The 24,219-nt window shown below is 33.9% G+C and overlaps 1 protein-coding gene across 1 annotated transcript in view; it reads left to right on the plus strand.

Annotated features, from left to right (window-relative positions):
• The first annotated feature begins 6,255 nt into the window (after positions 1–6,255).
• kcnj19b (potassium inwardly rectifying channel subfamily J member 19b) overlaps positions 6,256–24,219 on the plus strand; it is a 45,604-nt gene continuing 27,640 nt past the window's right edge. Inside the window, exon 1 of the mRNA XM_077201226.1 lies at positions 6,256–7,255. Coding sequence (XP_077057341.1) covers positions 6,590–7,255 — 666 coding nt within the window. The 5' untranslated portion in view covers positions 6,256–6,589. The remainder of the gene's footprint in view (positions 7,256–24,219) is intronic.

The following is a 24,219-nucleotide window of genomic DNA, read 5'->3' on the forward strand; positions in this document are numbered from 1 at the left end:
AGTGTTGTCTCGAGATAGCATATCCGCACCCAAATTTTGGACGCCTGGGACATGAGCAGCTCTTAGAGAGCGCAGGTTGGCTTGTGCCCAAAGGCGGAGTATTCTGGTCATGACATACAGGTTGTTCGATCTGAGGCCGCACTGGCGATTTATGTAGGACACTAATGACATATTGTCCATGCGGACCAAGACATGGTGTCCTCTGAGGTCCGGCAGAAACGCGTTCAGGGTTAACCAAACTGCTCTCATTTCCAAGCAGTTGATATGTAAGCCCTTCTCCAGGCTCAACCAGAAGCCGGAGACAGGCTTGCACTCGCACAGCGCCCACCAACCTTGGTTGGAGGCGTCTGTGAAAATTAACTTCCTCCTGGAGGCCACCCCCATTGTCACGCCCGACTGGTACCAGTTTTGGGCTTTCCAGGGGACCAGAGCTCTTATGCAGCGCTGGTTCACCGTAACGTGCAGGCGTCCTGACCGCCACGCATGGGCTGGCACACAGCGCTTTAGCCAGGGCTGAAGGGGGCGCATATGCAGAAATCCTAGCTGGAGTACTGACGATGCCACGGCCATTAACCCGAGAAGCCTCTGAAACTTCCTGAGGGGTGCGCGCACCTACCCTGAAGGAGGCTATAAGCTGTTGGATATAGAGAACGCGCTCTGGTGTGAGCCGAGCTCTCATCAGTGTTGAGTCGATAACTGTGTCCAGAAAGGTTACGTTATGGCTGGGTAACAGTTCGCTCTTGGGAAAATTGATCCTGAGTCCCAGGCATTCCAAATGGCTGAGGAGCATGTATCTGTGTGTCAATAATTCGGTCTTCGACTGAGCCATAATGACCCAGTCGTCGAGATAGTTCAGCACGTGTCCCCCCTGTTGCCTCAGGGGAGAAAGCGCTGCGTCCATGCACTTTGTAAATGTACGAGGTGCCAGGGACAGACCGAACGGTAGGGCCGTGTATTGATAAACATCCCCCTCGAAGGCGAATCTCAAGAATGGCCTGTGACTGGGCGTTATCTGAATATGAAAGTAAGGTCTTTCAGATCCACCGTAAAAAAACAATCCCCCGGGCAAACCTGATAGCCATAAGCCATGCCCATTCTTGCTCTCTTCTGGCAAACATGTTATTTAAAATAGTTTAATGAATTCACGCTTAACATATAGGTTACGTTTTCTCAGCCTCAGCTGCGGGGGAAGAACAGGCTCAAATTTCGAGAGACAGTAGTCGATTAAAAAAAGATTCGATTTACTGGCGTCAGGAATTGAAAGCTCCAAATGCGAGGCCGGAAATGTCCATACGTGATGGACGGGCCAGCTCTGGTGATACACCATAAGTTTCACTGAAATGTCCAATGTCAGATTTAACCCCTAACTTACTGTTTTTATGCAGTGTCAGTGCCTGCATGACTGCCTGCATCAGCAAATTCTGTCACGGTTCATGAATCCACTGTATCTCTCTGGTCCACGTGCTGTTGTGTGTGTGTGTATGTCTGTGGGCGTGGTCTCTGATCACCTCTGATTACAGCACCAGCTGTCACCACTTGTTTGTCCCTTTATATGTGCAGTAACTGGTGTCTCATGTTGTCAGATCGTTGTGGTTCCCCCGGTGTGTGTTCCTGTTCTGTGCAGTCTCATTGGATTGTGGATTTGCTTCGTGTTCTTCGTCGTTTGATCTCTGTTCTGGATTCCCGCACTTCCGCACTGCTTCACTGCGCAGGTCACTGAGGATTACAACTGGATCACTGAGCAGTATCACTGGGTTGTATACCAAAGTCCCTGTGCCACTTACCATCTGAGTTTGTGTTCGTCTGACTTGCTACTGTATTCATCTGTCTTAATAAAGCGTTTAACTTGCATTTGCATCCAGCTTTCATTATTGTCACAAATTCACGATGAACAAAAAAATTACTTTTAGAATTTCAGGCACGACCAATCATATTAAACAGAGACGTAGCGAATCATTTAAATAACTTGAAATTTTGAGGTCATAACACTTAAAATCTCAATTCGAAAGATTTTTGCTGCCAAATGAACACATTAAACACAGCTGTTTAATTTTTGATGCCAAAACTAGCTTTTTTAAGTAATGTTAAGTTATGATAACTTGATTTCTTTATTAAAGACAACATCAGGGTTTTTATTGGTTACTTTCTCTTTTAAAATTATTGATTGGTTAATTGGAAATCAACATATATATATAATATATTCAAATATTCTCAATAAGTTCGCTCTTGGGAAAATTGATCCTGAGTCCCAGGCATTCCAAATGGCTGAGGAGCATGTATCTGTGTGTCAATAATTCGGTCTTCGACTGAGCCATAATGACCCAGTCGTCGAGATAGTTCAGCACGTGTCCCCCCTGTTGCCTCAGGGGAGAAAGCGCTGCGTCCATGCACTTTGTAAATGTACGAGGTGCCAGGGACAGACCGAACGGTAGGGCCGTGTATTGATAAACATCCCCCTCGAAGGCGAATCTCAAGAATGGCCTGTGACTGGGCGTTATCTGAATATGAAAGTAAGGTCTTTCAGATCCACCGTAAAAAAACAATCCCCCGGGCAAACCTGCGCAAATATTTGTTTGGTAGTTATCATTCTGAATGGCCGTCTCATGAGGGCTTTGTTCAGATGTCTCAGGTCTAAAATGGGGCGGGTGCCGCCGTCCTTTTTTGTTACAAGGAAGTAGCGACTGTAAAACCCTGATCGGCTCAGCATGGGGGGGACTAATTATAATCGCCCCTTTTGCTAGCAGATTTTGCACTTCGGTGCGAAGCACGTGAGCCACGTCACTTTTTACCAAAGTCTCGATGACCGCCTGTTTTGTACACATATTCTCTTTGGGGCTGGCTTGACAGCTTTGGCCTGGCTGGACATATAGAGTGACAACTGGGGGAGGGCCGCCTAGAGAAGGGGGGACCGGTTAAAACAGTGTTTGTTTGTAGGGGTTGCTGTGCAACGGGCCTATTGACTACAATAGGAAAATCTCTAGCCGCCTGAGCTAAACAGGGAGCTGGGAGATTTAGATGAGCTCTTTTTGGCTTGAGGCAGAGCTGGAGCGCTTGGGCAAGAAGTGTCTCAAGAAGACTTCTGTGCTTCGGTAAATCGTTCAGGAAACCCTTTCACAGCCAGCCCGAAGAGACCGGTGCTGGAGATAGGTGAATCAAGGAAAGCCGTCCTGTCCGCCTCTTTAATGTCTGTGAGGTTCAGCCAGAGATGGCGCTCGAGCACAACAATGTTAGCCATGCCTCTGACGATCGCTTGAGCGGTAGCCTTAGTAGCGCGCAGTGCTAGGTCTGTGGTGCTGCGCAGGTCGCGAAATGCATCAGGGTTCGAACCAGACTTGTCCAAGGTTTGGAGAAGTTTGGCCTGAAAGACCTTTAACACCACCATGGTGTGCAGAGCTGATTCAGCCTGACTGGAAGCTGAGAAAGTGCGTCCAGCAAGAGCTGAAGTGTTTCGGCAGGGCTTCGAGGGGTGTCTAGATCTCCAACCAGCTTTCCGACTGCTTTCTCGAGAGGAGGCAGCTTCTCATAACCTTTTTCCGCTGCGCTGTCAACAGAGGAGAGCGTAGCGGAAGTAGAAGAGCTCGTGCGTGCCCAGTAGGGGGTGGGTCATGACTTTGTGAGTTCATCGTGAACCACAGAGAAGGTTTGTTGAGAACCTCTCAGAGAAGGGCGCTGGCTTGTGACGAGGGGCCTGCTGGCGCCCTGGCAGAAACCATCCATCCAGCCGACTCCTAGGAGGCTCTTCGGGCGAAGCCCACTCGAGCCCGAGGTCTGAAACGGCCGCGGTGAGGATGCGCAGCATCTTGGCGTCTGAATTAGTCCTGGTAGCAGCAGCACTAGAACCTGACTGTGAGAGGACGGGGACAGCCAAGCCTGACCACTCTTCTTCAGACGCAGCAATGGAGAGGCTGACGTCGTGCTCTTCGTCCGATCCGCCGAAGGAGACAAGACCCGCCGCTTGAAGGGAGGGGCGCTGGTCTGCCTGAGTGAACAGGACCGGCGAAGGAGACTGTGAGGCACGTGTGCCCGTCCGCCTCGTGCAGAAGGAATTCGTACAAGGTGCATTAAGAGCGAGGCATTTGTAACAACTTTCACAAATTTGCTCTTTTAGAACTGAGTGTCGCAGCAGCGATAACACATTAGCAATGAAAGAATATAGCGTGTTCACCGGATGGCCACAGGAGAGCTGGGACAGAGGAGAAGGCATTCTCCGCTGTATGCAAGGCTCGCTCTAGCTGTATGGGTTGTTTCCAAGGCGAAGGCTTCAGAGGAGGCAGAGACGTGAAGGTAGCTGAAGGAGATAAAATCTGTTCTATAAGAGAAAATAGGGGCTTCTTATAGCCATAAGCCATGCCCATTCTTGCTCTCTTCTGGCAAACATGTTATTTAAAATAGTTTAATGAATTCACGCTTAACATATAGGTTACGTTTTCTCAGCCTCAGCTGCGGGGGAAGAACAGGCTCAAATTTCGAGAGACAGTAGTCGATTAAAAAAAGATTCGATTTACTGGCGTCAGGAATTGAAAGCTCCAAATGCGAGGCCGGAAATGTCCATACGTGATGGACGGGCCAGCTCTGGTGATACACCATAAGTTTCACTGAAATGTCCAATGTCAGATTTAACCCCTAACTTACTGTTTTCATGCAGTGTCAGTGCCTGCATGACTGCCTGCATCAGCAAATTCTGTCACGGTTCATGAATCCACTGTATCTCTCTGGTCCACGTGCTGTTGTGTGTGTGTGTATGTCTGTGGGCGTGGTCTCTGATCACCTCTGATTACAGCACCAGCTGTCACCACTTGTTTGTCCCTTTATATGTGCAGTAACTGGTGTCTCATGTTGTCAGATCGTTGTGGTTCCCCCGGTGTGTGTTCCTGTTCTGTGCAGTCTCATTGGATTGTGGATTTGCTTCGTGTTCTTCGTCGTTTGATCTCTGTTCTGGATTCCCGCACTTCCGCACTGCTTCACTGCGCAGGTCACTGAGGATTACAACTGGATCACTGAGCAGTATCACTGGGTTGTATACCAAAGTCCCTGTGCCACTTACCATCTGAGTTTGTGTTCGTCTGACTTGCTACTGTATTCATCTGTCTTAATAAAGCGTTTAACTTGCATTTGCATCCAGCTTTCATTATTGTCACAAATTCACGATGAACAAAAAAATTACTTTTAGAATTTCAGGCACGACCAATCATATTAAACAGAGACGTAGCGAATCATTTAAATAACTTGAAATTTTGAGGTCATAACACTTAAAATCTCAATTCGAAAGATTTTTGCTGCCAAATGAACACATTAAACACAGCTGTTTAATTTTTGATGCCAAAACTAGCTTTTTTAAGTAATGTTAAGTTATGATAACTTGATTTCTTTATTAAAGACAACATCAGGGTTTTTATTGGTTACTTTCTCTTTTAAAATTATTGATTGGTTAATTGGAAATCAACATATATATATAATATATTCAAATATTCTCAATAACAAATCATTTTACTGTTGTAAAAAACATTTTGGAGAGATAATACATGTAAAAATCCTTAATCAAAACATAAATTGTACAAAACCCCAAACATAAATGACCATTATAATTTTAGATTTATTAAAAATAAATTTATTTTAATTTAATAAGTTACTATATATATATATTTTTTTTTTTGGAGGTAGGCTAGCTAATGGTACATTTGCTGTAAATTAAGATTTATATATTTATATATATATATTATATATATATATATATAAATCTTAATTTATGCAAATGCACCATTAGCTAGCCTACCTCCAAAAATTAAAAAAGCCTATCTGTTTTTCCCCTTTAAATTATTTTATTCTTTTGGATAGACTAAAATTGAAAGTTTTGAGAAAAATAATTAATTCAGATAAGAACATGAAAGTGTTTGTATATTGTGTTTTGCAGTAATAAGCATAATAAGACATATTTTCAGAAATACAAACATTTTAACTTCTATATAGCTTTTCACAATTTTTCATGAATATTTTAATGTCTATTTTGACTTCGCTTACCTCGGGTATTTGATCATTGTTAATTTTGGGTTTAAATTTGATTTTTCACCTATATTAGATGACCTTGAGCGGATGTTATGATCAAAATGTTCTCAGCAGATGGCACTATAATGCTAGTATTCCACTGCAGACAAACGCGCGCTAGAGTCTCGCTCTCGAGAGATATACGACCCTTTTCTCCTCACTATACTACTGCTGCTCAGTGATTTGAACACACACACTGACACACACACACACACACAAACGAACGAGCGCATTTGCCCAACCTCTGCCTCCCTCTCTCAGCTTATAGGCAGAAGAAGCGCGCGTCAGTTCAGATTTAGTGCCGCGGTTTATCTACACTATACATATTATCCACACTGAGAGAAGTTGCGGGAAAGACACGGGAGCACTTGCTCTGTTTTTGAGCTACTTTTTGCGCGGCCATACATCTTTTTAATTTGAGGATATTAGTTAAATAATCTGAACTGAAAGCCTGCAAGTTAAGTTGTCGATCTATGGAGCGATGAACGTGTGGAAACGTAAGACACCCTTCTAGCGTGTTTATTCTAACTATTGTGGATCGAGCATCATGTCGGCGATCAGACGAAAATTCGGCGAAGATTATCAAGTGGTGAACACCAAACGGGCCATGTCATTTTCTGCCCCGGCCAAAAGAAAGCGCCAGCGGTTCGTGGAGAAAAACGGGCGCTGCAACGTCCAGCACGGTAATCTTGGCGGGGAGACCAGCAGGTACATCTCCGACCTCTTCACCACACTCGTGGACCTCAAGTGGCGCTGGAACCTGCTAATTTTCCTCTTAACCTACACGGTCGCGTGGCTCATCATGGCATCTATGTGGTGGATCATAGCTTACATCCGTGGGGACCTCGGTCACGGCCACGACGACGCCTACACGCCGTGCGTCGCCAACGTTTACAACTTTCCCTCCGCTTTTCTGTTCTTCATCGAGACTGAGGCGACTATAGGTTACGGGTACAGATATATTACAGAGAAGTGCCCGGAGGGCATCATACTTTTCCTGTTCCAGTCGCTGCTGGGCTCGATCGTGGACGCGTTTCTCATCGGCTGTATGTTCATTAAGATGTCTCAGCCTAAGAAACGCGCAGAGACGCTCATGTTCAGCCAGGACGCGGTTATCTCACAACGGGACGGGAAGCTCTGCCTCATGTTTAGGGTCGGGAATCTCAGGAATAGCCACATGGTGTCGGCGCAGATCAGGTGCAAGCTCATCAAGGTAGCGCTTTCTGTGTCAAATACCTACCTGAAGTATCAATAGAGCCCATGTGGATGGTGTGATGTGTGTGTTTGTGCACAGGTTTTAAGAGTTGAGTAAAGTTGGCGATAAATTCACAGATTCGAAATTCCCGGGTCAATAACTCGTGAGCTAAAAGTTGTTACTACACAAATAACCCCTCTTTTTAATCGTAGTAACGTAGACAAGCAGCTACAACCTCATTTTCCTCGAAACGAGCTTTCCTTCGCAATGGATAAAATACATTGATCTCTATGCGCAGGCGGCTGAGAGACTGATTCGAAGGGACCGTCTGCAAAGTGCAAACCCCGAAAAGCGTTACTACGAAAACAGTCAATAACTTCACTATCACACACTATAGTGTTACCAAATTAAGTTTACACACCACTGTTGTCCTGATGGTTATACTACAACACTTATTTTAGTATAAAAGTCTTTTTGCATACTTTTTATGATTTTTATCTATGGAAAATATTCAATAACTTCACTGTAATTCACTGTATTGTTGCCAAATCCAGTTCACACATCAGTGCTGTCCTGATGGTTAAACTACAACACTTGTTTTGGGAAAAACTATTTTAATTTTATATACAATTGTAAATTTATAATTTTAATGATTTTTATTATGAAACATATTCAATAACTTCACTGTAATTCACTGTATTGTTGCCAAATTCAGTTCACACATCACTGCTGTCCTGATGGTTATACTACAACACTTATTTTGGGAAAAAATATTTTAATTTTATATACAATTGTAAATTTATAATTTTTATGTTTTTTTAATGAAAAATATTCAATAACTTCACTGTAATTCACTGTATTGTTGCCAAATTCAGTTCACACATCACTGCTGTCCTGATAGTTATACTACAACACTTATTTTGGGGAAAATATATTTTTGATTGTATATACAATTGTAAATGTATCACTTTGATGATTTTTTTTTTTAAATATTCAATAACTTCACTGTAATTCACTGTATTGTTGCCAAATTCAGTTTACACATCACTGCTGTCCTGTTGGTTATAAAAAAACACTTATTTTGGGGGAAAAATATTTTTAATTGTATATACAATTGTAAATGTATCATTTTGATGATTTTTAAAAAAATGTTCAATAACTTCACTGTAATTCACTGTATTGTTGCCAAATTCAGTTCACACATCACTGCTGCCCTGTTGGTTATACTACAACACTTGTTTTGGGAAAAATATATTTTTAATTGTATATACAATAGTAAATGTATAATTTTTATGATTCTTATGAAAAATATTCAATAACTTCACTGTAATTCAATGTATTGTTGCCAAATTCAGTTCACACATCACTGCTGTCCTGTCGGTTATACTACAACACTTATTTTGGGGAAAATATATTTTTAATTGTATATACAATTGTAAATGTATAATTCTTATGATTTTTATTATAAAAAATATTCAATAACTTCACTGTTATTCACTGTATTGTTGCCAAATTCAGTTCACACATCACTGCTGTCCTGATGGTTATACTACAACACTTATTTTGGGGAAAAATATTTTAATTTTATATACAATTGTAAATTTATAATTTTTATGTTTTTTTTAATGAAAAATATTCAATAACTTCACTGTAATTCACTGTATTGTTGCCAAATTCAGTTCACACATCACTGCTGTCCTGATGGTTATACTACAACACTTATTTTGGGAAAAAATATTTTAATTTTATATACAATTGTAAATTTATAATTTTTATGTTTTTTTAATGAAAAATATTCAATAACTTCACAGTAATTCACTGTATTGTTGCCAAATTCAGTTCACACATCACTGCTGTCCTGATAGTTATACTACAACACTTATTTTGGGGAAAATATATTTTTGATTGTATATACAATTGTAAATGCATCACTTTGATGATTTTTTTTTTAAATATTCAATAACTTCACTGTTATTCACTGTATTGTTGCCAAATTCAGTTTACACATCACTGCTGTCCTGTTGGTTATAAAAAAAACACTTATTTTGGGGGAAAAATATTTTTAATTGTATATACAATTGTAAATGTATCATTTTGATGTTTTTTAAAAAAAATTTCAATAACTTCACTGTAATTCACTGTATTGTTGCCAAATTCAGTTCACACATCACTGCTGCCCTGTTGGTTATACTACAACACTTGTTTTGGGAAAAATATATTTTTAATTGTATATACAATAGTAAATGTATAATTTTTATGATTCTTATGAAAAATATTCAATAACTTCACTGTAATTCAATGTATTGTTGCCAAATTCAGTTCACACATCACTGCTGTCCTGTCGGTTATACTACAACACTTATTTTGGGGAAAATATATTTTTAATTGTATATACAATTGTAAATGTATAATTCTTATGATTTTTATTATAAAAAATATTCAATAACTTCACTGTAATTCACTGTATTGTTGCCAAATTCAGTTCACACATCACTGCTGTCCTGATGGTTATACTACAACACTTATTTTGGGGAAAAATATTTTAATTTTATATACAATTGTAAATTTATAATTTTGATGTTTTTTTTTAATGAAAAATATTCCATAATTTCACTGTAATTGACTGTATTGTTGCCAAATTCAGTTCACACATCACTGCTGTCCTGATGGTTAAACTACAACACTTGTTTTGGGAAAGAAATATTTTTAATTGTATATACAATAGTAAATGTATCATTTTTATGATTGTTATGAAAAATATTCAATAACTTCACTGTAATTCAATGTATTGTTGCCAAATTCAGTTCACACATCACTGCTGTCCTGTTGGTTATACTACAACACTTTTTTTGGGAAAAATATTTTTAATTGTATACAAAATAGTAAATGTATCATTTTTATGATTGTTATGAAAAATATTCAATAACTTCACTGTAATTCAATGTATTGTTGCCAAATTCAGTTGACACATCACTGCTGTCCTGACGGTTATACTACAACACTTATTTTGGGGAAAATATATTTTTAATTGTATATACAATTGTAAATGTATAATTCTTATGATTTTTATTATAAAAAATATTCAATAACTTCACTGTAATTCACTGTATTGTTGCCAAATTCAGTTCACACATCACTGATGTCCTGATGGTTATACTACAACACTTATTTTAGGAAAAATATATTTTTAATTGTATATACAATTGTAAATGTATAATTCTTATGATTTTTATTATAAAAAATATTCAATAACTTCACTCTAATTCACTGTATTGTTGCCAAATTCAGTTCACACATCACTGCTGTCCTGATGGTTATACTACAACACTTATTTTGGGAAAAAATATTTAAATTTTATATACAATTGTAAATTTATAATTTTGATGTTTTTTTTAATGAAAAATATTCAATAACTCTACTGTAAATCACTGTATTGTTGCCAAATTCAGTTCACACATCACTGCTGTCCTGTTGGTTATACAACAACACTTATTTTGGGGAAAATATATTTTTTATTGTATATACAATTGTAAATGTATCACTTTGGTGATTTTTTTTTTAAAATATTCAATAACTTCACTGTAATTCACTGTATTGTTGTCAAATTCAGTTCACACATCACTGCTGTCCTGATGGTTATACTACAACACTTATTTTGGGGAAAAATATTTTAATTTTATATACAATTGTAAATTTATAATTTTGATGTTTTTTTAATGAAAAATATTCAATAACTTCACTGTAATTCACTGTATTGTTGCCAAATTCAGTTCACACATCACTGCTGTCCTGATGGTTATACTACAACACTTATTTTGGGGAAAATATATTTTTGATTGTATATACAATTGTAAATGTATCACTTTGATGATTTTTTTTTTAAATATTCAATAACTTCACTGTAATTCACTGTATTGTTGCCAAATTCAGTTTACACATCACTGCTGTCCTGTTGGTTATAAAAAAACACTTATTTTGGGGGGAAAATATTTTTAATTGTATATACAATTGTAAATGTATCATTTTGATGATTTTTAAAAAAATATTCAATAACTTCACTGTAATTCACTGTATTGTTGCCAAATTCAGTTCACACATCACTGCTGCCCTGTTGGTTATACTACAACACTTATTTTGGGAAAAATATATTTTTAATTGTATATACAATAGTAAATGTATAATTTTTATGATTCTTATGAAAAATATTCAATAACTTCATTGTAATTCAATGTATTGTTGCCAAATTCAGTTCACACATCACTGCTGTCCTGATGGTTAAACTACAACACTTATTTTGGGATAAATATTTAAATTTTATATTCAATTGTAAATTTATAATTTTAATGATTTTTATTATGAAAAATATTCAATAACTTCACTGTAATTCACTGTATTGTTGCCAAATTCAGTTCACACATCACTGCTGTCCTGTTGGTTATACTACAACACTTGTTTTGGGGAAAAAATATTTTTAATTGTATATACAATAGTAAATGTATAATTTTTATGATTGTTATGAAAAATATTCAATAACTTCACTGTAAATCACTGTATTGTTGCCAAATTCAGTTCACACATCACTGCAGCCCTGTTGGTTATAATACAACACTTATTTTGGGATAAATATTTTAATTTTATATTCAATTGTAAATTTATAATTTTAATGATTTTATTATGAAAAATATTCTATAACTTCACTGTAATTCACTGTATTGTTGCCAAATTCAGTTCACACATCACTCCTGTCCTGTCGGTTATACTACAACACTTATTCTGGGAAAAATATATTTTTAATTGTATATAAAATTGTAAATGTATAATTCTTAAGATTTTTATTATGAAAAATATTCAATAACGTCACTGTAATTCACTGTATTGTTGTCAAATTCAGTTCACACATCACTGCTGTCCTGTCGGTTATAGTACAACACTTATTTTGGGGAAAATATATTTTTAATTGTATATACAATTGTAAATGTATCATTTTGATGATTTTTATTATGACAAATATTCAATAACTTCACTGTAATTCGCTGTATTGTTGCCAAATTCAGTTCACACATCACTACTGTCCTGTCGGTTATACTACAAAACTTATTTTGGGACAAAATATATTTTTAATTGTATATACAATTGTAAATGTATAATTTTAATGATTTTTATAATGAAAAATATTCAATAACTTCACTGTAATTCACTCTATTGTTGCCAAATTCAGTTTACACATCCTTGCTGCCCTGTTGGTTATACTAAAACACTTATTTTGGAAAAAATAATAATTTTAATTGTATATACAATAGTAAATGTATAATTTTTATGATTCTTATGAAAAATATTCAATAACTTCACTGTAATTCACTATATTGTTGCCAAATTCAGTTTACACATCCTTGCTGCCCTGTCGGTTATACTACAACACTTATTTTGTAAAAAAAAAAAAAAAAAGAATTGTATATACAATTATAAATGTGTAATTCTTATGAAAAATATTCAATAACTTCACTGTAATTCACTGTATTGTTGCCAAATTCAGTTTACACATCACTGCTGTCCTGTTGGTTAAACTACAACACTTCATTTGGGAAAAAAATATTTTTAATTGTATATACAGTTGTAAATTTATCATTTTGATGATTTTTATTACAAAAAATATTTAATAACTTCACTGTATTGTTGCCAAATTCAGTTCACACATCACTGCTGTCCTGATGGTTATACTACAACACTTATTTTGGAAAAATGCGTTTCCTTATGATTTAGATTTTTAAAAATGTATACAAAAAATAAGCTTTTTTATCATGCATTTCTAAAAAAAAAAATTGTTTCTTGCAAACGCAATGATTTGATCTTTGTCTCCGACAAAGATCAAGTTACTGTCCATCAGTGATGTATTTGAATAAGGCATTATTGCAGTGCATAACAGTTTTTGAATATTTTTCATAATTATAAATCATAAAAAATATGCAAAAATATTTTTCCAAAATAAGTGTTGTAGTATAACCGACAGGACAGCAGTGATGTGTGAACTGAATTTGGCAACAATACAGTGAATTACAGTGAAGTTATTGAATATTTTTCATTAAAAAATCATTAAAATTAAAATTTTCAATTTTATACAATTAAAAATATTTTTTTCCCAAAATAAGTGTTGTAGCATAACCATCAGGACAGCAGTGATGTGTGAACTGAATTTGGCAGCAATACAGTGAATTACAGTGAAGTTATTGAATATTTTTCATAAGAATCATAAAAATTATACATTTACTATTGTATATACAATTAAATTTTTTCCTCCCAAAATAAGTGTTGTAGTATAACCAACAGGGCAGCAAGGATGTGTAAACTGAATTTGGCAACAATACAGTGAATTACAGTGAAGTTATTGAATATTTTTCATAAGAATCATAAAAATGATACATTTACTATTGTATATACAATTAAAAATATTTTTTCCCCAAAATAAGTGTTGTAGTATAACCAACTATACTAGTTGGCAGTGATGTGTGAACGGAATTTGGCAACAATACATTGAATTACAGTGAAGGTATTGAATATATTTCAAAACAATCATAAAAATGATACATTTACTATTGTATATACCACTAAAAAATTTTTTTCCCCAAAATAAGTGTTGTAGTATAACCAACAGGACAGCAGTGATGTGTGAACTGAATTTGGCAACAATACAGTCATTTACAGTGAAGTTATTGAATATTTTTCATAAGAATCATAAAAATTATACATGTACTATTGTATATACAATTTAAAAAAAAAAATCCAAAATAAGTGTTCTAGTATAACCGACAGGACAGCAGTGATGTGTGAACTGAATTTGACAACAATTCAGTGAATTACAGTGAAGTTATTGAATATTTTTTATAATAAAAATCATAAGAATTATACATTTACAATTTTATACAATTAAAAATATTTTTCCCCAAAGTAAGTATTGTAGTTTAACCATCAGGACAGCAGTGATGTGTGAACTGAATTTGGCAACAATACAGTGAATTACAGTGAACTTATGGAATATTTTTCATTAAAAAAACATAAAAATTATAAATTTACAATTGTATATAAAATTTAAATATCTTCCCCCAAAATAAGTGTTGTAGTATAACCGACAGGACAGCAGTGATGTGTGAACTGAATTTGGCAACAATACAGTGAATTACAGTGAAATTACGGAATATTTTTCATTAAAAAAAACATCAAAATTATAAATTTACAATTGTATATAAAATTAAAATATTTTTCCACAAAATAAGTGTTGTAGTATAACCGACATGACAGCAGTGATGTGTGAACTGAATTTGGCAACAATACAGTGAATTACAGTGAAGTTATTGAATATTTTTCATAAGAATCATAAAAATTATACATTTACTATTGTATAAACAATTAAAAAAAATTTTTTTCTAAAATAAGTGTTGTAGTATAACCAACAGGGCAGCAAGGATGTGTAAACGGAATTTGGCAACAATACAGTGAATTACAGTGAAGTTATTGAATATTTTTCAAAAACAAATCATCAAAATGAGACATTTACAATTGTATATACAATTAAAAATATTTTTCCCCAAAATAAGTGTTGTAGTATAACCGACAGGACAGCAGTGATGTGTGAACTGAATTTGGCAACAATACAGTGAATTACAGTGAAGTTATTGAATATTTTTCATAACAATCATAAAAATTATACATTTACTATTGTATATACAATTAAAATTATTGTTTTTTTCCAAAATAAGTGTTGTAGTATAACCAACAGGGCAGCAAGGATGTGTGAACTGAATTTGGCAACAATACAGTGATTTACAGTGAAGTTATTGAATATTTTTCATAAGAATCATAAAAATTATACATTTACTATTGTATATACAATTTAAAATTGTTTTTTTCCAAAATAAGTGTTCTAGTATAACCGACAGGACAGCAGTGATGTGTGAACTGAATTTGACAACAATTCAGTGAATTACAGTGAAGTTATTGAATATTTTTTATAATAAAAATCATAAAAATTATACATTTACTATTGTATATACAATTAATTTTTTTTCCCCCCAAAATAAGTGTTGTAGTATAACCAACAGGGCAGCAAGGATGTGTAAACTGAATTTGGCAACAATACAGTGAATTACAGTGAAGTTATTGAATATTTTTCATAAGAATCATAAAAATGATACATTTACTATTGTATATACAATTAAAAATATTTTTTCCCCAAAATAAGTGTTGTAGTATAACCAACTATACTAGTTGGCAGTGATGTGTGAACGGAATTTGGCAACAATACATTGAATTACAGTGAAGGTTTTGAATATATTTCAAAACAATCATAAAAATGACACATTTACTATTGTATATACCACTAAAAAATTTTTTCCCCAAAATAAGTGTTGTAGTATAACCAACAGGACAGCAGTGATGTGTGAACTGAATTTGGCAACAATACAGTCATTTACAGTGACGTTATTGAATATTTTTCATAAGAATCATAAAAATTATACATTTACTATTGTATATACAATTTAAAAAAAAAAATCCAAAATAAGTGTTCTAGTATAACCGACAGGACAGCAGTGATGTGTGAACTGAATTTGACAACAATTCAGTGAATTACAGTGAAGTTATTGAATATTTTTTATAATAAAAATCATAAGAATTATACATTAACAATTTTACACAATTAAAAATATTTTTCCCCAAAGTAAGTATTGTAGTTTAACCATCAGGACAGCAGTGATGTGTGAACTGAATTTGGCAACAATACAGTGAATTACAGTGAAATTATGGAATATTTTTCATTAAAAAAACATAAAAATTATAAATTTACAATTGTATATAAAATTTAAATATCTTCCCCCAAAATAAGTGTTGTAGTATAACCGACAGGACAGCAGTGATGTGTGAACTGAATTTGGCAACAATACAGTGAATTACAGTGAAATTATGGAATATTTTTCATTAAAAAAAACATCAAAATTATAAATTTACAATTGTATATAAAATTAAAATATTTTTCCACAAAATAAGTGTTGTAGTATAACCGACATGACAGCAGTGATGTGTGAACTGAATTTGGCAACAATACAGTGAATTACAGTGAAGTTATTGAATATTTTTCATAAGAATCATAAAAATTATACATTTACTATTGTATAAACAATTAAACATTTTTTTTTCCAAAATAAGTGTTGTAGTATAACCAACAGGGCAGCAAGGATGTGTAAACTGAATTTGGCAACAATACAGTGAATTACAGTGAAGTTATTGAATATTTTTCAAAAACAAATCATCGAAATGATACATTTACAATTGTATATACAATTAAAAATATTTTTCCCCAAAATAAGTGTTGTAGTATAACCGACAGGACAGCAGTGATGTGTGAACTGAATTTGGCAACAATACAGTGAATTACAGTGAAGTTATTGAATATTTTTCATAACAATCATAAAAATTATACATTTACTATTGTATATACAATTAAAATTATTGTTTTTTTCCAAAATAAGTGTTGTAGTATAACCAACAGGGCAGCAAGGATGTGTGAACTGAATTTGGCAACAATACAGTGATTTACAGTGAAGTTATTGAATATTTTTCATAAGAATCATAAAAATTATACATTTACTATTGTATATACAATTTAAAATTGTTTTTTTCCAAAATAAGTGTTCTAGTATAACCGACAGGACAGCAGTGATGTGTGAACTGAATTTGACAACAATTGAGTGAATTACAGTGAAGTTATTGAATATTTTTTATAATAAAAATCATAAGAATTATACATTTACAATTTTATACAATTAAAAATATTTTTCCCCAAAGTAAGTATTGTAGTTTAACCATCAGGACAGCAGTGATGTGTGAACTGAATTTGGCAACAATACAGTGAATTACAGTGAAATTATGGAATATTTTTAATTAAAAAAACCCATCAAAATTATAAATTTACAATTGTATATAAAATTTAAATATCTTTCCCCAAAATAAGTGTTGTAGTATAACCGACAGGACAGCAGTGATGTGTGAACTGAATTTGGCAACAATACAGTGAATTACAGTGAAATTATGGAATATTTTTCATTAAAAAAACATCAAAATTATAAATTTACAATTGTATATAAAATTAAAATATTTTTCCACAAAATAAGTGTTGTAGTTTAACTGACAGGACAGCAGTGATGTGTGAACTGAATTTGGCAACAATACAGTGAATTACAGTGAAGTTATTGAATATTTTTCATAAGAATCATAAAAATTATACATTTACTATTGTATAAACAATTAAAATTATTATTTTTTTCCAAAATAAGTGTTGTAGTATAACCAACAGGGCAGCAAGGATGTGTAAACTGAATTTGGCAACAATACAGTGAATTACAGTGAAGTTATTGAATATTTTTCAAAAACAAATCATCAAAATGATACATTTACTATTGTATATACAATTAAAATTATTGTTTTTTTCCAAAATAAGTGTTGTAGTATAACCAACAGGGCAGCAAGGATGTGTGAACTGAATTTGGCAACAATACAGTGATTTACAGTGAAGTTATTGAATATTTTTCATAAGAATCATAAAAATTATACATTTACTATTGTATATACAATTTAAAATTGTTTTTTTCCAAAATAAGTGTTCTAGTATAACCGACAGGACAGCAATGATGTGTGAACTGAATTTGGCAACAATACAGTGAATTACAGTGAAGTTATTGAATATTTTTTATAATAAAAATCATAAGAATTATACATTTACAATTTTATACAATTAAAAATATTTTTCCCCAAAGTAAGTATTGTAGTTTAACCATCAGGACAGCAGTGATGTGTGAACTGAATTTGGCAACAATACAGTGAATTACAGTGAAATTATGGAATATTTTTCATTAAAAAAACATCAAAATTATAAATTTACAATTGTACATAAAATTTAAATATTTTCACCCAAAATAAGTGTTGTAGTATAACCGACAGGACAGCAGTGATGTGTGAACTGAATTTGACAATAATACAGTGAATTACAGTGAAGTTATTGAATATTTTTCATAATAAAAATCATTAAAATTATAAATTTACAATTGAATATAAAATTAAATTTTTTTCCCCAAAATAAGTGTTGTAGTATAACCGACAGGACAGCAGTGATGTGTGAACTGAATTTGGCAACAATACAGTGAATTACAAGGGAGTTATTGAATATTTTTCATAAGAATCATAAAAATTATACATTTACTATTGTATATACAATTAAAAATAGTTTTTTCCCCAAAACAAGTGTTGTAGTATAACCAACAGGACAGCAGTGATGTGTGAACTGAATTTGGCAACAATACAGTGAATTACAGTGAAGTTATTGAATATTTTTCACACAAAAAATCATCAAAATTATACATTTACTATTGTATATACAATTAAAAATATTTTTTGTCCCAAAACAAGTGTTGTAATATAACCAACAGGACAGCAGTGATGTGTGAACGGAATTTGGCAACAATACAGTGAATTACAGTGAAGTTATTGAATATTTTTCCAAAAAAATCATCAAAATGATACATTTACAATTGTATATACAATTAAAAATATTTTTTCCCCAAAATAAGTGTAGTAGTATAACCAACAGGACAGCAGTGATGTGTGAACTGAATTTATCAACAATACATTGAATTACAGTGAAGTTATTGAATATTTTCCATAACAATCATAAAAATGATACACGTACTATTGTATATACAATTAAAAATAGTTTTTTTCCCAAAACAAGTGTTGTAGTAGTATAACCAACAGGACAGCAGTGATGTGTGAACGGAATTTGGCAACAATACAGTGAATTACAGTGAAGTTATTGAATATTTTTCACAAAAAAAATCATCAAAATGATTCATTTACTATTGTATATACAATTAAAAATAGTTTTTTTCCCAAAACAAGTGTTTTAGTATAACCAACAGGACAGCAGTGATGTGTGAACGGAATTCGGCAACAATACAGTGAATTACAGTGAAGTTATTGAATATTTTCCAAAAAAAATCATCAAAATGATACATTTACAATTGTATATACAATTAAAAATATTTTTTCCCCAAATTAAGTGTTGTAGTATAACCAACAGGACAGCAGTGATGTGTGAACTGAATTTGTCAACAATACATTGAAATACAGTGAAGTTATTGAATATTTTTCATAACAATCATAAAAATGATACACTTACTATTGTATATACAATTAAAAATAGTTTTTTCCCCCAAAACAAGTGTTGTAGTATAACCAACAGGACAGCAGTGATGTGTGAACGGAATTTGGCAACAATACAGTGAATTACAGTGAAGTCATTGAATATTTTTCACAAAAAAAATCATCAAAATGATACATTTACTATTGTATATACAATTAAAAATAGTTTTTTCCCCAAAACAAGTGTTGTAGTATAACCAACAGGACAGCAGTGATGTGTGAACGGAATTTGGCAACAATACAGTGAATTACAGTGAAGTTATTGAATATTTTTCCAAAAAAAATCATCAAAATGATACATTTACAATTGTATATACAATTAAAAATATTTTTTCCCCAAAATGAGTGTTGTTGTAGTATAACCAACAGGACAGCAGTGATGTGTGAACGGAATTTGGCAACAATACAGTGAATTACAGTGAAGTTATTGAATATTTTTCCAAAAAAAATCATCAAAATGATACATTTACAATTGTATATACAATTAAAATTATTTTTTCCCCAAAATAAGTGTTGTAGTATAACCAACAGGACAGCAGTGATGTGTGAACGGAATTTGGCAACAATACAGTGAATTACAGTGAAGTTATTGAATATTTTTCCAAAAAAAATCATCAAAATGATACATTTACAATTGTAAATACAATTAAAAATATTTTTTCCCCAAAATAAGTGTTGTAGTATAACCAACAGGACAGCAGTGATGTGTGAACTGAATTTGGCAACAATACAGTGAATTACAGTGAAGTTATTGAATATTTTTCAAAAAAATCATCAAAATGATACATTTACTATTGTATATACAATTAAAAATTGTTTTTTTCCCAAAACAAGTGTTGTAGTATAACCAACAGGACAGCAGTGATGTGTGAACTGAATTTGGCAACAATACATTGAATTACAGTGAAGTTATTGAATATTTTTCATAAGAATCATACAAATTATACATTTACTATTGTATATACAATTAAAAATATATTTTTCCCAAAACAAGTGTTGTAGTATAACCGACAGGACAGCAGTGATGTGTGAACGGAATTTGGCAACAATACAGTGAATTACAGTGAAGTTATTGAATATTTTTCAAAAATAATTCATCAAAATGATACATTTACTATTGTATATACAATTAAAAATTGTTTTTTTCCCAAAACAAGTGTTGTAGTATAACCAACAGGACAGCAGTGATGTGTGAACTGAATTTGGCAACAATACATTGAATTACAGTGAAGTTATTGAATATTTTTCATAAGAATCATAAAAATTATACATTTACTATTGTATATACAATTAAAAATAAATTTTTCCCAAAACAAGTGTTGTAGTATAACCGACAGGACAGCAGTGATGGGTGAACGGAATTTGGCAACAATACAGTAAAAGACAGTGAAGTTATTGAATATTTTTCCAAAAAAAAAATAATCAAAATGATACATTTACAATTGTATATACAATAAAAAAAAATTTTTTCAAAATAAGTGTTGTAGTATAACCTACAGAACAGCAGTGATGTGTGAACTGAATTTGACAACAATACAGTGAATTTCAGTGAAGTTATTGAATATTTTTATAATAAAAATCATAAGAATTATACATTTACAATTTTATACAATTAAAAATATTTTTCCCCAAAATAAGTGTTGTAGTATAACCGACAGGACAGCAGTGATGTGTGAACTGAATTTGGCAACAATACAGTGAATTACAGGGGAGTTATTGAATATTTTTCATAAGAATCATAAATTTTATACATTTACTATTGTATTTACAATTAAAAATAGTTTTTTTTCCCAAAACAAGTGTTGGAGTATAACCAACAGGACAGCAGTGATGTGTGAACGGAATTTGGCAACAGCAAAGTGAATTACAGTGAAGTTATTGAATATTTTTCACAAAAAAAATCATCAAAATGATACATTTACTATTGTATATACAATTAAAAATTGTTTTTTTCCCAAAACAAGTGTTGTAGTATAACCAACAGGACAGCAGTGATGTGTGAACGGAATTTGGCAACAATACAGTGAATTACAGTGAAGTTATTTAATATTTTTCATAATCATAAAAATTATACACTTACTATTGTATATACAATTAAAAATAGTTTTTTTCCCAAAACAAGTGTTGTAGTAGTATAACCAACAGGACAGCAGTGATTTGTGAACGGAATTTGGCAACAATACAGTGAATTACAGTGAAGTTATTGAATATTTTTCACACAAAAAAATCATCAAAATGATACATTTACTATTGTATATACAATTAAAAATAGTTTTTTTCCCAAAACAAGTGTTGTAGTATAACCAACAGGACAGCAGTGATGTGTGAACGGAATTTGGCAACAATACAGTGAATTACAGTGAAGTTATTGAAAATTTTCCACAAAAAATCATCAAAATGATACATTTACAATTGTATATACAATTAAAAATATTTTTTCCCCAAAATAAGTGTTGTAGTATAACCAACAGGACAGCAGTGATGTGTGAACTGAATTTGTCAACAATACATTGAATTACAGTGAAGTTATTGAAAATGTTTCATAACAATCATAAAAATGATACACTTACTATTGTATATACAATTAAAAATAGTTTTTTTCCCCAAAACAAGTGTTGTAGTATAACCAACAGGACAGCAGTGATGTGTGAACGGAATTTGGCAACAATACAGTGAATTACAGTGAAGTCATTGAATATTTTTCACAAAAAGAAATCATCAAAATGATACATTTACTATTGTATATACAATTAAAAATAGTTTTTTCCCCAAAACAAGTGTTGTAGTATAACCAACAGGACAGCAGTGATGTGTGAACGGAATTTGGCAACAATACAGTGAATTACAGTGAAGTTATTGAATATTTTTCACAAAAAAAAATCATCAAAATGATACATTTACTATTGTATATACAATTAAAAATAGTTTTTTCCCAAAACAAGTGTTGTAGTATAACCAACAGGACAGCAGTGATGTGTGAACTGAATTTGGCAACAATACAGTGAATTACAGTGAAGTTATTGAATATTTAAAAAAAAAAAATCATCAAAATGATACATTTATTATTGTATATACAATTAAAAATTGTTTTTTTCCAAAAACAAGTGTTGTAGTATAACCAACAGGACAGCAGTGATGTGTGAACTGAATTTGGCAACAATACATTGAATTACAGTGGGGTTATTGAATATTTTTCATAAAAATCATACAAATTATACATTTACTATTGTATATTGTTAGAAGAAACGGAGGATCCAAGTGCAAAGGCAAGTTCTTGCAATAGTCTTTAATGAAGAAATAACATAGGCAGTCTGTCGAGCAATGTCACAGAACTGGAATGAACTCAAATAGAATAGTATAAAGATGGTCAGCAAAACACAGAAGATTCCTGTCTTAGTAGTAGAGAGCAGAGCTGGATCTTCACGTGGCAGTAACACAGTCCTTGTAGTGGCCTCAAAGACGGAGAGAGAAGACCTCCAGCAGCAGGATGACAGGCAGAGAAAGCACACAAGACGAGCACAACTCCTCTAGACTAGACAAGACAATGAAAGGTAATTCTTCATCGAGACAACATATCACACAGGCAAGACTCACGTACACACGAAATAATCCGACAAAGAACAAGGGGGACAAACGCTAGAAGTAGAGAGAAGGTAATGAGAACAAAGTGAGAACAGGTGTAACAGAGAAGCAGCGCGAGCGCTAATTACAATAATGAACAGGTGGGAAAAGACAGGCAGGGCCAAAGCGAGAGAGAAGGAGAGAGAGAGAGAGAGAGAGAGAGAGAACAAACCCAGCTCATGACATAGCGCCTCCAGGCACTCCCGAGGAAGGAGACTGACGAGAACGGTAGAAATCGTCGATGAGCGAGCGGTCCAGGACGTCCCGGGCCGGGATCCACCGCCTCTCCTCAGGACCGTACCCCTCCCAATCTACCAAAAACTGGTGGCCCCGCCCCCGAGGACGAACATCAAGCAGCCTTCGTACCCTGTAAATGGAAGACCCCTCTTCAAGGGGAGGAGATACATGAAATACGGGATGTACCCGACGCAACTTGCGAGACAATCTGAGCTTAACAGCTACCGGGCTGAGAACTTTAACAATACAAAAAGGCCCAATGAAACGGGGCATGAGTTTGCGGGAGCTAACCTTAACTGGCAAGTTCTGAGTGGAAAGCCACACTTTCTGACCACAAACGTATCTGGGAGCCCTAACCCGGTGTCGATTAGCGGCCCGTCGTGTACGCGCTCTGGTACGACACAAAGCAGATCTCACCCTCCTCCAGGTGCGTCTACACCTCTGAATGAACGCTTGCACTGAAGGCACAGAGGACTCGGTCTCCTAGGAAGTGAATAACGGGGGCTGGTAACCGAGGCAAGCGTGGAATGGGGATAATCCCGTGGCGGACGACGGTAGCGAATTGTGAGCGTACTCAGCCCAGGAAAGTTGGTCTCACCAGGAAGCAGGACACTGAGAAGTCAGACTACGCAACATGCGACCAAGAATCTGGTTGGTACGCTCAGCTTGCCCATTGGTCTGGGGATGGAACCCTGACGACAGACTGGGGGATGCCCCAATCAGTCGACAGAACTCCCCCCAGAACTGGGAGGCAAACTGAGGCCCCCTATCCAAAACGACGTCTGACGGAAGCCCATGGATCTTAAAAACGTGATCGACCATCGCTTGTGCAGTTTCTCTAGCGGACGGTAACTTGGGAAGCGGAATAAAATGAGCCGCCT

Source organism: Siphateles boraxobius, unplaced genomic scaffold (assembly GCF_051911475.1).
Source record: "Siphateles boraxobius isolate OS27281-9 unplaced genomic scaffold, OSU_SipBor_1 46, whole genome shotgun sequence".
Taxonomy (NCBI): Eukaryota; Metazoa; Chordata; class Actinopteri; order Cypriniformes; family Leuciscidae; genus Siphateles; species Siphateles boraxobius.